Source organism: Salvia splendens, chromosome 7 (genome assembly GCF_004379255.2).
Source record: "Salvia splendens isolate huo1 chromosome 7, SspV2, whole genome shotgun sequence".
NCBI classification, from domain to species: Eukaryota; Viridiplantae; Streptophyta; class Magnoliopsida; order Lamiales; family Lamiaceae; genus Salvia; species Salvia splendens.
Window position 1 is genome coordinate 28,330,194 of NC_056038.1, and position 17,883 is coordinate 28,348,076.

Sequence of the window (17,883 nt, forward strand, 5' to 3'; positions counted from 1 at the left end):
CCAACTCCGCCCCTGTATACATGCCATATGTATTATTGTCATGTGAAATATTGTTTATAAATTATCTTCTTAGGTGGTGTTCGGTTTCCAAGATAAAATAATACCAAGATACAATCTAGGATTGAGTTGTGGGATTATTTTAGTCATAAGGGGTTAGCTATGACTAATTATCTCATGATTATCCATCTAGAATTGTGTTGTGGGGTTAAATCTTATGAACCAAATACACTACAAATTTAATCTCGGATACAATTTTGCAAACCGAACACCCCCTTAATGATGGGCCAACGTACTATATGAGATCCAACAACGGAATTCGAAAGAAGAAGATAAGGCAAGTTCCTGGCCATACTTGGTATGATTGAATATAATAAAGAGTGAATAAAATGAAGATGAGAATAGAATAAAGATTGGCATTTCATTATATTCTTGTGTTTGGGAATATTATTCCTTGATTGATTTCTTCATTTGCTTGGTAACTACAAATAAATACACACATTTCGCACATACATACTCGCTAAATACACACACTATGCACACAAAAACACACATATATACATAACTCGTTACACAACCCGATTAGCCCGCAACCCGATTTGGCCAGACCCAAAATCAGATGGACTGATCCGATGGATTAAATGTAGGTACAACCGTTTCTTCATGTTCAACATTTCTTTCGTTATTTTTATTGCTATACAATAAAATCGTCAATTTTATACTCCTTCCGTCCCATTATAAGTGATCAATTTTAAGGTTTTAGGATTTAGGATTTAGGGTTTAGAAGAAGAATGAATTTTTATGCTTCCTCCGTCCTATTATAAGAAGAAAAGAGAATGGAATGGTCATTTTTGGGCTAAATAAAAAGAATAGATATTCCCATAAAAAATGAAATGATGATTCTTAAGCAAAAAAATATACCAAACAAAAAAATGAAATAAGAGCAAAAATACAATTACATTCTCTCATTTTATTGTGTTGTACCAAGCATAGCATTAGTAGTGAATCTAGTGATAGAGCAATCCTGACGTCGACATTGCCCTGTGTGGATAGGATTTCTTATTTCGGATGTTTGGATTGTGTGTGTTAGTACAAATTATTTGTATTCAGGCATTTGGTTTATTGGCATGGTCAGAAAGCAAAATTACTCTCTGACCATTTGACCTTTATTAATTACTCCCTCCGTTGTTCTTCGTTAATAGATGCATTTCTTTTCGGTATACAGTTTAAGAATAGTGTGTTAAATGAATGATGATAAAAGTAAGAGAGAACAAACTAAGAGAGATATAGAAAGAATAAAGTAAAAGAGAGAGTTACGTTTTGCCAAAAATAGAAATGATTCAATTATATTAGAATTTTCAAAAAGAGAAAAATGATTCAATTAATATGTAACAGATAATAGTAATATATTTCTCATTTTAACTAGGCTTAGGTATATGAATACATTATACACTGTATATTAGCAGCCACAAATTTAAGTCAGGAAGATTTTGTGGTTAGGGACTTGGGGTTATAATTATAATCCAGTGTCACAAGAGACAAGAAATAAATCGGGGCCCAATGTGCCCTAAAAGTTAACAGCTCATTACTCGGTTCTTTGCTCAGGCGTAGACCATTTTGGGGCCCAATAGCAAATGAAACAAACAAATCAAACAATGAGTAAAATCGGGGCCCAATGCGTCTCTCACAGTGCTAGAATTTAAAAAAATAAAAAAAAAACTTCCCAGATTGAAAAGCTCAATGGTAGAAGGATCTAAAAGTAAAATTTTGTTGGACAGAGGGGTGCCGATTTAGTAACTCTAGGAATAATTTTTATGGTGAATTTTAACATCATTCTTCTTAGAGATTATCAACATTATTCCCAGCATCAACATCTTTTTATGAAGAGAGAGAGAGGGGTGCTAATTCAGTAAATCTAGATATTATTATCATTCTTCTTAGAACCAGACAAGCTCTGCCACTATGAATGTTTCCCAGTGAAGACATAGGTGAGATTTCAATGTGTTTGTTTTGTATAGAGAAGAAGATTGAAAAAAAATGAAGAAGAGGGAAGACAGATAGATGAAGTGGAGAAGACAATATGTCAAATCTTAGAGCATCCGCAACGGTGGCGCTGCTCGCCACCGCCGTCCGCGCCGCTGGCACGGACGCCACCCGCCGCCGCTGCACTCGATCGAGCAGCGCCGTGCCAGCGAGCAGCTGACGTGGCGCGCCCTCATTCGTCAACGGCATAGCAGTTGGGTTTAAATAATTTTTTTTTAAAATCGGTTTTTAATTAAAAAAACCGATAAAAAATTTAAAAAAAAATTTTCACTTCCCAAAAAAATTATATCCGTTTATAACCATTTTTTCCCACTTTTTAATTTTTTTTTAATTTTTTTTACCCAAAAATACACACTTTCATCTATAAATACCCCCAATTTCACTCCCAAAAATTCACATCAAACTACACAATTCTCATCATCATTCTCTCATCTTCATTCTCATCTTCAATCTCTCATATCCATTTTCATCTTCATTCTCTCATACCCTACAACATCACTATGTCCGGCCAAGGCGATAACCCTACGGGCTCCCACAGTTAGAACCCCGAATGGTTCGGTTCACAACCGTTTCCTAGTCCGGAAACGGAATATTCGGCCCCTCCTCAAACCCAAGATTCGGCCGTTCCGGGTGGCTACCGTCCATACCCAATCGACGACCAAGGTGCCTCCGAAGGACGATACGGGTGGACACCGGAGCCTAGGCCGACCGCCCCCTCCCAACCTCCGCAAGCTCCTACTCGCGGCAGCGGTGTCCGCACACCGTACACGCCGGCGGAGATGGATAAATTGTTCAAGGCGTACTTCGAAATCTCCAAAGATGCGGCGGTTGGCACGAACCAATCGGGCGATCACTTTTGGTGGCGCGTATCTCACCGGTACAATGCAAACCGGCCGCCGGGAACGATCGAGCGCAACGAGAGTATGGTGCGCAACTGCATCGGCCGAGCCAACGACGAAATTGGCAAGTTCAATGGCTATTTCCTCCAGGAGTTGCGGAATGCCGGGAGCGGCCGGAGCGAGGTCGACATCATCACTGCGGCGCTGAGCACATACCAATCCATGAACGGTAAGTCGTTCAAGTACCTCAACGTTTGGCAGGAAACGCGGTTCCACCCGAGGTATCTGGGAGGCGTAACATCCTCCTCTAGCGGCTCCTCCAAACGGTCAAGGTCGGTATCCCAATCCGACTCCGGCTCCGAAGAAGTGGCTAGCCAACTCGCCGGAGCTAACTTGGGTAGCCCCGACGCCGGACCAAGCGGTTCCCAACGCCGACCGCAAGGAAGGAAGAAGGCGGCGGCCGAGCGCCGGCGCTCCGCGACTCCATCGGCCCCCGCCCCCGAACCCGCACCCTATGTTCCACCCTCCACCCCCGAACAACTCGTTGTGGGCCCTTTTGGCCCAACTCAATATGGCCGATAGGTCAACTATGACCCCCACGCAACTTCAAACGCACGAGGGCATGATAGTGGGTCTCCAAAAACAATTGGGGTTGTTGCCGCCGGATGAGTAGTCTTCCTCGGGTAATATTAGCCAATAATTATGTAATTTTTAATTTTTAGTATTTTAATTATGTAATTTTTAATTTTTAGGATTTTAATTATGTCTTTTTATTTTATTTGTATTTTGTAATATTTATTGTGATTTTTTAATGAATTTAGTATTATGGAAATGTTTATGTTTAATTGAATATTAAATTAATTGTGCTCGTCCTTGCGGAAGAGCACAGTTGTGGGTGTTGTGCTCTTGCCAGAGAGCAGGCATGAATAGTATCGCCCGGGCCCACAACCGTGCCGCTGGCAAGAGCACGGTTGTGGATGCTCTTATCTCTATTTCTCATCACAAATTAACTGAAATGCCCTTTTGGAGCTTGATGGCATTTTCAAGTAAAAAAATGTTCAAAACGTGAAAATGTAGTTCAAATGATATTCTATTTGTTCCATTGAAGATGACTCACATCTCTTTTTGATTTGTCTCATCTAAGATGACTCATTATTAAAAATAAAAACATATCTTTACTTTATTCCATTTCTCTTATTTTATTCTTTGCACTTAAAACATAAAATAAAGTTGCATAAAATCTCATGCTCATCCTTGGAATGGAGGGAGTATTAAATTAAAGATGAATGTCCTCTAATGCTATTTTTAAAATTTTACTAATTTGATAAAAATCAATAGTCAGAAAGGAAAAAAAAAGATTTTCACACTTTTATTAGCAAAATTGAGAAATTTGAATTATAGTAGTATGAATTAAACCTATCTAATACTAATTGAGGTGGAGAGCGGGTCGGATAGGGATGGCCCTGTAATGATGATTGATATATCAGATTATTTGCATGAAAATGAATGGATTATTTCAATGAAATATGGATGGGCCGTCAAACGACTGCTCCGTCTCTTCCCTCTCCTCAATATCTTATTCTCAAATTTATTACATCTGCAGTTTTATTAGAACTAGTATTAACCCTCATGCGAATGCATGAATTAATTTATTTTTATATTTGTATATTATATTATCAATTAATAAAAATTAATAAAATGAATGAGGAACAATTTAAGTATAAGATTTAAAATTATAAATATGTATAGAATAACAATTCATTGTATACCTAAAGACATAAAATTAAATAAACTTAAATGAAATTAAAACAAACCCAATTAATAGGAATGCAATGAAGAGAGTACATCAAGTCTAGGCACTTGTGAAAAATACCTTTGACAAACCTTTACATTTCTATATTACGAAAACACAAATAATTTTTTCTAACAAATAGTTAATCCCCGACTTATAATATTCAAAATATCAAAATTATTATAAAAAAAATTGTCACAGCTATAATTGATTAATAATAATCACCATTACTATTAACTTATTTGTTTTCAATTTCAATTGGGAACGTTTTAATGCACTCAAGTCGTATAGTACAAAATAGCAAATTATTGGATTTCGCTACAAAAGCTAAAATGACATCTAATGAAAATGAGATTATGGACTTCTTTTAACACTTCTACCATAAAAATAATATCACCACATATCAATTCATTGCACTAAAATGGAACATAAAATGGTAGAAATTTATTGCATTATAATAACGTTAATGGTATATAATTAGACATTATTTATGGAATGAATTAGGTATTCACACTAATTCAAGACGATGAAGAAATGATACATATTGGAATAATGAAAAATGAAATCATGGAATCCAGAAGTTTGGAATCTAGAAGTTGAGCAAACATTACACGGAAACTCAAAAAAACAAATATTGTTGTACATCATAACTAACAATCATAATATAGCTCAAGAATCTACACTAATTTTAGAATTATTTGCAAACAATAAAAGGGAATTAAGGGATGCCTAAGAGTCTAGTCTCCACTCTTCTTGAATCTTCCGCTCCTTACTCTTTATCTTAACTCTTCTCAAATCTCCCATCTTTGGACATCTCACTCTCCGCACCGTCACCCACTAAGTTACATCTGAAATTTTAATTGAAGAAATTTGTTGAGTGAATAAGTATTTATAAAGAGATCTGTATAAATGTGCTAACATTATTAGATTAATTACCGTTCCTTTGAATATTGGTGCATTAATCATTTTTTATTACATTTTAAGTGTAACTTATTGGAATATGAATAGTCTAGCCTATTTTTTTATGCATGTTTATAGTTGTTCTCGATAAAGATTTTTTTTTACGATAGAATTATATCCAAACATTTATTAATTATAAGGAGTATATTTTATTCAGCACGTTTAATCACCTATAAATAAGTTTCTTCATATTAAAATTTGTTGTGCCACCAAAATGGCTAAATCCTAAATCCTCCTTTCTACCTCAGTTAATAATAATTATAAAGTAACGTTTATATGATAAATAATCAATAATAATTGTATGAAGTAACGCATATATGAGAACTAATAAAGAATGAAACCATGATTAGGAATATTAATTTTTTACATCGTGGACTACTAAGAAGTAATGCATATAAGAGTAGTACATATTAATATGTAAAATTTATATTAATTACAATAACATCCAAAATTTATAAATATTTAAAAGAGTGAACTGCACAAAAGGTCCCTAACTTTTTGCCTTGTAACAGCAGAGACCCCTAACATTTAAAAATCTCATCACAGGTATCTAACAAAATATATAATCACAAACCTTGTGTTTTTTGCCATTATCCGGACGAAAATGCCCAAATGGGCTGAATGGCAGTTTAGTCTCTTTACCTACCAAACCTGCATTTCTGCACACCCTAAGCTGCACATCTAGTCTGCTGTGTAAGAGATGTCTCTTCAAACATAATAGACTCTATTTTTCCATTCTCCTATTTTCTTTCATCTTTCCCTCTCTAAATGATTTCATTCCTTTAATTTCATCTTCGTTGGCTTTCATCTTTCCCTCTCTAAACATAATAGACTGATCGAACTTCTGTTTGTTTTTTGTAAGTTGTAATGGGTATTTTGCAATTGTGGTTTGTTCGGCAAGGGTTTATGGTTGTAGGGTTACAGTGGTATCCACATTTTAGGGGATTTCATTTGTTCGGCATCTGGAATCCCCTAAATTTAGGGTATCCACAAGGGGATTTCATCTGGAATCCCCTAAATTTAGGGGATTTCATCTGGAATCCCCTAAATTTAGGGTATCCACAAGGGTTTAGGCAATTTCATATGGAATTTTATTTTGCAATTGTTCGTTGAATTTTATTGTTGTAGGGTTACTGTCGGGCATCTGAAAAACTATTTTGCAATTCTTGGTCGAATTTTATGGTTGTAGGGTTACAGTCGGGGCATCTGCAAAATTTTCCAATTATTGGTTGAAGTTTACAGTTGGGCATCTGGAATTATGATTTTAGTTTTTGTGCTATGTGCTATGTTTCGGCGAAATTGCATTGCTGATTTGAATTTTGTACTGTCGAATTGAATTCAGGTCGTGTTGCAATGTCTTCTTCTTCTCCTCAATCTTTCGGTTCAAGCTTCAATTGGAATTGGTCTCGTCCCGAAATTGTGAATTGTAATCACGATCTTGAGGCTGAGCTTGTGACATCTAGGACGGCTGCTAACCCGGGTAGATGTTACTATCGCTGCCCAATATGGAAGGTTAAAATCATGTATTTTGTTCGGTTTTCCGTTGATTTTGTTGGCAGAAAGTTTAATGAGAAAGTATTATGCAGGAAGATGATTGCAAGTTTTTTCGATGGGTTGATGCGAGTCTATCCCCGAGCCAAGACAGTTACTTTCAGAGAGTGAAACTTGAGCGAGACCAATTCGAATCTGAACTTCGAGCCAAATCGCTACTTGAAGGTGTTCTGCAAGAGAAATTGCGCATGAAAACTGTGGAGTTTGAAGCCTTGAAGTTACAACTGGGCATGAAAACTGAAGAGTGTGAAGCATTGACGCTAACAATTGCTAAAACGACAACAACTTTCCGAAATTTAAAAATCACAATCTTGTTCTTATGCATTGTAAATTTTCTACTTTTATAACAAAGCTATATCGTGTTCACTCCTTCGTTATCTTCTGATGTTGATTGATTACCTTTTGTTTTCATCTATGTCTGAAATCACGAATGAAGTTACTCAACTATGACTGAAATCACAAACTATGTACACAAATGAATACAAACTGACGAGGTACTATATCAAATGCCACCAAAATATATCATGATATCATTTCCACCAAAATACTAGAGTAATTTGTTACAAACTAGTCTGTAACAACTCGTCGTTAACATACATATCATATCATCACTGCCACAAAATATTAACCAAAAACAAGTATTTTTGGTTCATACGAACGGTTCACGCATCCCAAACAAACACTAAGTTTTTAGAGTAAGTAAGGCCCGTCAATCTTGATCACCGTGGCGGCCACATCTCTGAGGCTGAGTCCTGGTCCGAGTGCTTGGTCCCGGATCCGAAACATTAGGTTGGAACAATTAATAGTATAGTAAGTATATATGAGAAAGCACTGTGTACAAGTAGAGAATATAGTTGCAGATGCTTATTGAATAGTACCTCTTGGCGTCAGCGATTGTTTGACGATTCAGGCAAAGTACTCTCACCACGCTCATGCGACCCGTTGTGGTGCGAAGTCACCCCAACCTGAGAACGAGCATCTGTCTGAGGATCATTGCTGCATGTCCTCCTATTATGACCTTCTTGACCGCACCGAAGACATTTCATCACGAAGGTTCGACGCAATGACTCACCTCCGTCCGCATGAAGACGAATCTGGGGCTCCTCACGCCTCAGTTTCTTCGGCCTACCACGCTGTCGCTTTGACCTCGGGGGCGCTAGTTCCAACACGCCATCAGAAGTAGTCTTGGGCCAATTGTCCATCCCATTGATTAGGTAAAGGACATTCTCGTACAGCATGATCATTGTTGACTTCAAATAATAGCGGGAGACGTATCGCATCACGTCGTCGTCATTCTTGTTGATTGTTGCGATAGCATGAGTGCACGGGATTCCGGTTAGCTGCCACAATCTGCAGGAGCATGTAAAATCGCTCATGTTGACAACAATTGGCCAGACGGCCCAGTTACTTGGTACGAAGACTGTCCGTTCTATGTAGCCCTCCACGATGCAGCTCGCGCGTACCACTTATCCACAAGCTCCTTCATAACATGAGGGACTACGTGATCGTAGCTTTTGATCCACTGGCCTCTGATCTGAATCCTTTCCATTTGACTTGTTCAAATGTCCTCCAACATGCTGATAATTGCTTTCTCTCGAGCCAATGCAATCTTTGAATTGAATGTCTCACAAATGTTGTTGAGGAGCACATCACAACAAGTGTGTGGAGAGAAAAATGCCTTGACCCACTTTTCTTTGGGAGCAACTCCAGAAAGCCACCGATGTGCTTGGGGATACTCGTTCTGCATAGCATCCATCTTGTCCACATAATGTTCGAGGGTGGTACTCACGGCAATCTCCCACAATCGGTCTTTGAAATCTTCTCCGACAAATCTCTTCTTGAAATTGTTGTATATGTGCTGAACACAGAAGCGATGCTCGCTCTGTGGGAATTCCTCAACAATCACCTTTGCAAGGCCCTGATGCAACACAACAAAACAAAAATTACCACAAAATCACAGTTCCAGTACATAATGTATTGATCAAATCACAGAAAAAATTAAATCACATACCAAGTACATTATGTAATATTGAAATCACGACGGCCATACCTTTTGTTGGTCAAACATAAACATATATCGTGGGCCATTTGCATGCAAGTTAAGGCCATCAGACAAGTACTCCACGAACCACTTCCACTGGATATAACTCTCGGCCTCAGTCACAGCCCAAGCAATCGGCCACCAGCCATTGATGGGATCAATTCCCATTGCTGTCATGAGCTGTCCTTTGTACATTCCTCGCAAGAAACAAGCACCGAAGAAGATAATTGGCCGACGTAACTGCATCCATCCCTTTTTCAATGGTCCTAGACAACAGTAGAACCTCAGGAATCTCGGACCCACGGCGCCAGAATCCCTCGTATTCTCATAATGTATATGTATGCTGGAATCAGGGTGCGTCCGCTCCAATTCGGCTTTGTAGTAGAACAAGTTTATGTATTGGGTTGCCGCAGAGCCGAATATACCGTCCGGTGCGTGCCCTCAGGCCCGATATTCCTTCATCCTACCTATCTTCAGCCCAAAATCTTCATCGACACACTGCCGTATAGCTGCCAGTGGAATGTGAGGGTAGGCTTTGATCTTGTCCATGTAACGCTCACCTAGCCACTTTGCCGTCAGCCACTTCGAATCCAACACCTGAGAGCATGTGTGCGCGTGATCGCGTTGCATATTCATCACCACATAATCCTGACCGTTGTGTATTTCAAGCTTCCTCAAGTACACATACCACTCACAGCCTTGCCCTTTACAAATCGCACGAAGTTTGTCGTCGTCATTTCTTTTCACGTGCACCCGCCTTCTGGTCATTATTGCGTACTGCCTCAACACGTCATAGAAGAAATCTCTATGCTTAAAAACATCACCAGGCTTCCACAACGGAAGCTCATTACTCATGAGCTTGAACGGGGTAAACTTTATGCCTCTCTTCTTCAAACCCTCTAAATCTTCAAGGTCATCAATATCTTGTAGCTCGTCCACAAATTCTTCCTCGAAAAGTGGGTTATCTATCATGTTCCTCTTTTCCACATAAGGCGAATACTTCCTCCGCCGTTTATCCCCTGACCCCGGTGGTCTTCGCCTTCACCCGGCTGGTCTACATTCTCTGGCTCCTAACTCGCATGTTGTTGTTGGAAAATGGATTCGTAATATGAGGTAAAAAGCTGCTCATCTCGGCACATGTGTGCCAACGAGATAAAATGGTCGGTCTCATCATCTTCATCATCAGTCGGCGGTCCCTCGTTATGGAGATGGCAGCCGTCCGGAACGTACTCAAACGATGGAATGTATACCTCTTCTTGAGGTTCTACTTCCGGCCCATCATGTACTTCCGATCCACCCTGTACTTCGGGTCCAGCTTGCACTTCCGGTCCAGCATGCACTTCAGGCCCATCATGTACTTCATGTCCAGCATGTTCCACATCACGTTCGAGTCCGGACATTAGCAATTCATCCGGAATCTCCTCGATAATGGGAACTTCCGACTGCAGTTGACATTGAGGTTCGTCTGAAAATCCAGGGTCGGGTTGTACACACTGTCTTCAACATGTTGAACATCTTGGCTATGAATTGATTGCCCCATCTGATTTAACATAAAATCACAAATGAACACCATACATACAAACATAAATCACAACTCTAGTACAAAGGTGTGCACTAACCTCTGCCACGCTATCATGGTCTACAATTGCTTCATCTTCATGTTGTAATTCTTGGTGGTAGTGATCTGATTGCCCAATCTGACAAAAAGATGAATTACATATGAATACCAAGCATAAATAACAAATCACAAACATAGTCCATAGTGGTGTACTAACCTCTGCAGGGTCTACAACTGCTTCAACCTCAACCTCAGGTTGTATAACTTGTTCACCATGTCTAACTTGTTCAACTACATCTTCTACCTCAACCTCGGGTTGTATATCTGTAACAGAGGGGTGAATTGGAGTAGGCAATGATTGCCCAGTAGGAGGTCTTGACATAGGGTGAATTGGGGTTGGGACATCTTGCACCACAACAGCTTCGCATGCATGGACCTCTCCTTGTCCAATAACTCCATCGACTGCATCATTCTCTTCAACCTCCACCACAACAGCTCCGGCTTGTTCTGCACTACATGATGCAAATGCATCCATCAAATTCTTACGTGCTGCCTCCTCTTCCCTCTTCCATTCCCGACGTTTGTCTTCTAAACTTTTGGTCAAATACTCTTCAAACTCGACATCCCTAGGGTACCACTCAAGCATCAATAATGGTGCCGATGGTTTCCTCTGCTCCTCGTGTTGATGTTTCTTCCTTTTCGGTTTACGCTTCGGAACAATTAGTTCCGGTTCGTCAATCTCTTCAATGACCACCGTGGTTTTTTTACAAGCTTTCACAAATTTTATAAACTCCCCCGTTTCTTCCTTTTGCTTCTTGAGCAAGGCGGCCGCCTCTGTCATCTCCACGAGATAAATGTGAACTAGCTTTGTGCTAGTAGCCGCGACTTCGAGAAAAGAGGCCAGATGTGGATCGTCAGAAATGGGCAGCAATGGACCTCCTATGTCCACGCCCATACAATCATCAATGTACCTTGGATGAACGTAATAGAACTCACAGATGGTTTCCTATCATACCTCAACGAAACACCATACTGGAGAGATCTAAGAGCTCGAATTGGAGAATATTGCAAAAGTCAAAGAATTTCAATTGCCCCCCAACATACTTCTTCTGTCCATTGATTTCGAAGATTGACCCTCCGTGATGAAAAGCGACGGAAAACATCCTGAAACGGCCCCCTGTTAGGGTTTGTATAGAGTTAGAAAATTTCTAAATTTAAACCAACAAATTTCACATATAACCTAAATCACAGTCAAAACAATTTTCCAAACGCGACGACATCAAAACAATTTCACAAAACAACCAATTTTCGGAGCCCTAAATCACAATCAAAATCGCTTGCTTGGAATTTTTAATTAAGTGCACGCTTTGTGCAATTTTAAATTTGAACTTACTATATTCTTCTTCCGGGACAAAGAAATCCAACCGAGGATTGCGAATGCTCCATGTTCTGGGTCTACGTCGATTATCTCCGGTCCTCGACCGTATCTACCGTATCTAGGTGATGCCGGAGGAGATGGTGACGAAGACGATGGCGTTGGCGGCTTCTTTTTGCGCCTTGAAGAACTATGGGAGGAGGACGCTCCAGCGGAACTTCGGTTCCGTTTTGGAGGCATTGATGAAAATGGCGTGTCGAAAATGGCAGCGGCGTTTTCCGAGAGTGAGTAGAAAAATGTGGTGAGATAGGGTGTGCGACACGAAAATGATGAAGTGAAAGTGAATTGGAGGGAAATAGGAAAGAGAAACAACCGGCTAAGTGTTTTGTAATTTACATTATCTAAAATTTCAATGTAGGTCGTGATGAGGCGTCTACAGTGGGAAGAGAAGAGAGAGGACAAGAGACATGATGTTTCTATCACATCAATTAGGATTGGCGTCTCGTCCACAGTACATGCAGCAGGTGGGATGCAGTGGCGGCCTCACAAAAGGTCGAGTTTGCCCTTTCAAGCCCTGAGGGTGTTATGGTCCGAAAAAATAAGGTTTGTGATTATATATTTTGTTAGATACCTGTGATGGAATTTTTAAATGTTAGAGGTCTTTGCTGTTACAAGGCGAAAAGTTAGAGACTTTTTGTGGAGTTCACTCTATTTAAAATTATGCCCACCTTTTAAATTAGTATAGATTTAATTTGGTGTTTCAAATTGAAGATAATCTTTGCATCGCTGAGTTATTTACTAGTGCAGTGGCATCTGTATAAGAAACTGGAATTCACATTTGCAATAAGAAAGTAGTGCTGTAATTTGTTGTCCGTTTGATTAAAAATATTCATTATTTTGTGATTTTAGTGATAGTATGCGAGGAGTCCACAGAAAAACAAATGTGTTGAGTTGTATGAAACTTGTTGTTTTACAAAGTTGGTATTTTTCATAATAAGATAAGATGTGAACATGAAGTTTAGTAGTGGGTAAGACTATGATCGACGAAGTTCATCGGAAAACGATTCTATAGATTGTGATTTTAAATTTTTAATTCAATATTAATTACAAACATATTTTAGTCCGTTGAATCCCTACATCACACATGTGTGCTTTCTGGCAACTAAATAATTACATCGAATAATTGTGTATTTATGTCTTCCTATTAATTAATATGAAACCAATCCCACTAGCAATTTTAAAATTTGAACTTTATGTTTTGTCCTTTTGTTGAAAGTTGAATACCCACCAATTAAAACAAAAAGGTTGATCCCATATATTAAAAGCAATAAACAATAGCAGTACTACATTACCTTTCAATCTTTCATTCGTGGCATCATTTCAATAGGAGGATGGCAAGCAATAATTCCCAAATCCATTAAACAAACCGGAAAAATAAAGAATAAATCGCCTTAAAAAAGAAGGAACTGTTAAATTGATAAATTTGTTAAACCAAACTAGTAAATTAGATAATAATTATACTAGTTATTTGTCGAAGAGTAGTTTATCTTGAAATCAATAATCAAATATCTACAAATAAGGATTAAAATTAGAAATTAACTGATTAAGGAGGTGTTCTTCTTCTCCTAAATGGTAATGCCTAGAAATAGTTGTGTTTCATATAATTAGGTGGTAGGCCCCACCTTTACAAAATTTAATATGTATGTTCAGAGCATCAGTAATGGCGCGGAATTCCCGGTAGAATTTCCCGCGGAATTCTCAAAAACACCTCATGCCAAATCATACGGACTTCCCACTGCACTGCCATGTCATAAGGAATTCACATTGCACAGTGGCGGACACCCCCAAGTACATCCCGAAGTACTTCCCACAATTAAAAAAATCTACAAATTCACAAATTAAACAATTTCCGGAAGTAAGAAATTTACGGAATTAAATAGTCGACACGAATACGGAGAAAATGCAACACTTTATTTAAAAAAACATACTTCATTATAAAAAAAATACATAATTACTAAAAATAATTACATTTTTAAAATAAAAACCGGCTTCTCACTCCTCGGATTCCCCATCGCCGTCCCCGACGCCGCCACCCCCCTCGCCGTCACCGTCCGACATGTCTCCGAACCCCAAATCGCATCGCATACTGTTGATGAGGGGTTTAAGCGACCGCTTGTAATGGGGGTCGGTCGATTGGCGCCATTCAACCATTGCACGTAACAAGGTTTCATGTGTCACGATGCGGGCGAATGAGGGGTTCTCGGGATCGTTTTGGGCGGGTGCTGCCGATTGGGCCTCGGTGGATCAGCTAGTGCATCCCCTCGCCATCCGCGACGCGGACGTTTGCCCAACCAGGCGACGGCGGCGGGCCGACGATGTGGGTGTCGGGAACTCTGTCTCGGCGGGGGGAGTTTCGCGGAACCGGCACTGCTACTGTACTCTCCGGAGTCGCTGATCTTCGTTCGCTTCGGCCAGCCAAATTCAACACCCGCAGTGAACTTGGCCGAAGACTGCACCACAAGAAACACCGGCCAATATTTGAATTCCCCGAAGCCCAACTGAGTGTCGGGGAACTGCTGATGAGACAGGAGCTTCACAGCGGAGGTTTTTGTGTAAATGCCGGCAAATCGGTTGAGCTGCCTCTTTAGCCGATCCCACTGTTTCCGACATTGCTCTCCGTTGTGAGCCTTCCCCCCTGGCGGTTTGAACTGGAGGTAGCTTTGGCTAATGTGCCACCACATCCGGTCGATGTGCTGGTTCGCCCCGACGTAAGGATCCTCTACTACACTGATCCACGCCTTTGCCAACGCGACGCACTCGTCCATGATCCAGATGGTCCTCATGTTCCCGCTGGATCCCTCCCCCACCTCAATGGCCCCCTCCTCACCACCGTATATCGGGACGCCCCGTCCCCTGCCCCTCCTTCGCTCTGGCCTCCCCCTCCTCACTGTCGCCGGTGGTGCGTCGGTGGGAGAATCCCGGATCGGAGAAAACCCCAACTCCTCGAGCGAGAACGTGCCATTGCCAGTGAACTGAGTCTCGAGAGGAGAACTCTTCTAGTTGTCCGTCGACAGTAAATCCATATAGGGCCGATAGACGTTGTCCACCGGCGATTGGGGGACCCCCTGCCTACTCCCCCCGCAGCGACATGCGATCCCTGCATCATCCCGTGCATCATCATCCCCGGCATTCCGGCACTCGCCCCGGGCATCTGGGGCATCATCCCATACCAATGAGGGTACATGTTGTAGTACCCGGACATCATTCCCGATGGCACTTGAGATTGGGGCATCATCCCCGGCATTCCGGCACTCCTGCCGACGGGAAAATAAGGCACCGGTGACTAGCTAGTGGACGGAGAATTGCTATCGTGGTGCTCGATTATTCTTCGAAAGAAAGGTATTTTTAGAGAGAGAGATACTCGTTAATACAAGTGGTGCGAATGAAATGAAGTTCAACGAGACGTATTTATAGAAATTTTAAAAAAATATATTTAATGCAATAAATGGGAATTACGCGCGGACGTCCGTGGGAGTCAACGCAATGGCGGACGTCAACGCGGCGTCGCGACGGAATTCCGCGTAAACGCCGCGGAACTGCGGTTTCTTCGGCAGAATCCACGTAGGGAGTATCTATATTGTTGTTTTTGTGTATAAAGTACTTTCTCCGTTTCATTTCTTTTCGATTCATATTTATGCACGGATACGGAATTCCGCTGAGGACACCGCAGTTCCGCGGCATTACGCAGAATTCCGTCGCGACGCCGCACGTACGTCTGCCATTGCGTTGACTCCCACGGACGTCCGCGCGGAATTCCCGTTTATTGCATTAAATGTTTTTTTTTAAATTTCTATAAATACGCCCCGTTGAACTTCATTTCATTCACACCACTTGTATTAACGAGTATCTCTCTCTCTAAAAATACCTTTCTTTCGAAGAACAATGGAGCACCACGATAGCGATTCCCCCGCCACTAGCGAGTCACCGGCGCCTTATTTTCTCGTCGGCAGGAGTGTCGGAATGCCGGGGATGATGCCCCAATCTCAAATGCCATCGGGAATGATGCCCGGGTACTACAACATGTGCCCGCATTGGTATGGGATGATGCCCCAGATGCCCGGGGCGAGTGCCGGAATGCCGGGGATGATGCCCAGAATGTCGGGAATGATGCCCCAAATGCCGGGGATGATGATGCACAGGATGATGCAGGGATCGCATGTCACTGCGGGGGGAGTAGGCAGGGGGTCCCCCAATCGCCGGTGGACAACGTCTATCGGCCCTATATGGATTTACTGTCGACGGACAACCCAACGAGTTCTCCTCTCGAGACTCAGTTCATTGGCAATGACACGTTCTCGCTTGAAGAATTGGGGATTTCTCCTATATGGGATTCTCCCACCGACGCACCACCGGCGACAGTGAGGAGGGGGAGGCCAGGGCGAAGGAGGGGCAGGGGACGGGGCGTCCCGATGTACGGTGGTGAGGAGGGGGCCATTGAGGTGGGGGAGGGATCCAGCGGGAACAGGAGGACCGTCTGGATCATGGACGAGTGCGTCGCGCTGGAGAAGGTGTGGATCAGTGTAGTGGAGGATCCTTACGTCGGGGCGAACCAACACATGGACCGGATGTGGTGGCGCATTAGCCAAAGCTACCTCCAGTTCAAACCGCCAGAGGGAAGGCTCACAACGGAGAGCAATGCCGGAAACAGTGGGATCGGCTGAAGAGGCAGCTCAACCGATTTGCCAGCATTTACATAAACAACCTCCGCTCGGCAACCAGCGACATGTCTGCCTAGGATGTGAAGCTCCTGTCTCATCAGCAGTTCCCCGACACTCAGTTGGGCTTCGGGGAATTCAAATATTGGCCGGTGTTTCTTGTGGTGCAGTCTTCGGCCAAGTTCACTGCGGGTATTGAATCTGGCTGGCCGAAGCGGACGAAGATCAGCGACTCCGGAGAGTACAGTAGCAGTGCCGGTTCCGCGGAACTCCCCCCGCCGAGGCAGAGTTCCCGACACCCACATCGTCGGCCCGTCGCCGTCGCCCGGTTGGGCAAAAGTCCGCGTCGCGGATGGCGAGGGGAAGCACCAGCGGATCCGCCGAGGCCCAATCGGCAGCACCCGCCCACAACGATCCCGAGAATCCCTCATTCGCCCGCATCGCGGCACATGAAACCTTGTTACGTGCAATGGTTGAATGGCGCCAATCGACCTACCCCCATTACAATCGGTCTCTTAAACCCCTCATCAACGGTATGCGGCGCGATTTGGGGTTCGGAGACATGTCGGACGGTGACGGCGAGGGGGGTGATGGCGGCAGGGACGACAGGGGGATGGCGGCGACGGGGAATCCGAGGAGTGAGAAGCCGGTTTTTATTTTAATAATGTAATTATTTTTAGTAATTACATATTTTATTTTTATTATGAAGTATGTTTTTTTTAAAATAAAGTGGATGCATTTTCACCGTATTTGTGTCAACTATTTAATTCCGTAAATTTCTTACTTCCGGAAATTGTTTAATTTGTGAATTTGTGAATTTTTTTAATTGTGGGAAGTCTTTCGGGATGTCCTTGGAGATGTCCGTCACTGTGCAGTGAGAATTCATTATGAGTCTTATGACGTGGCAGTGCAGTGGGAAGTCGTATGACGTTGAAGGAGGTGTTTTTGGAAATTCCACGGGGAATTCCGGCGGGAATTCCGCCTGATGCTCTAAACCCCAAATTTTAAACAT

The 17,883-nt window shown here is 42.0% G+C and overlaps 1 protein-coding gene across 1 annotated transcript; it reads right to left on the reverse strand.

Moving 5' to 3' along the window:
- Positions 1-8,069: 8,069 nt before the first annotated feature.
- Positions 8,070-9,418, reverse strand: LOC121810671. Its single transcript, XM_042211423.1, has 3 exons — positions 9,233-9,418; positions 8,871-9,100; positions 8,070-8,532 (listed from the first exon to the last, which is right to left on the reverse strand). Exons 1-3 carry the CDS (start codon positions 9,416-9,418, stop codon positions 8,070-8,072), a joined length of 879 nt encoding a protein of 292 aa, XP_042067357.1.
- Between the last annotated feature and the right edge of the window lie 8,465 nt (positions 9,419-17,883).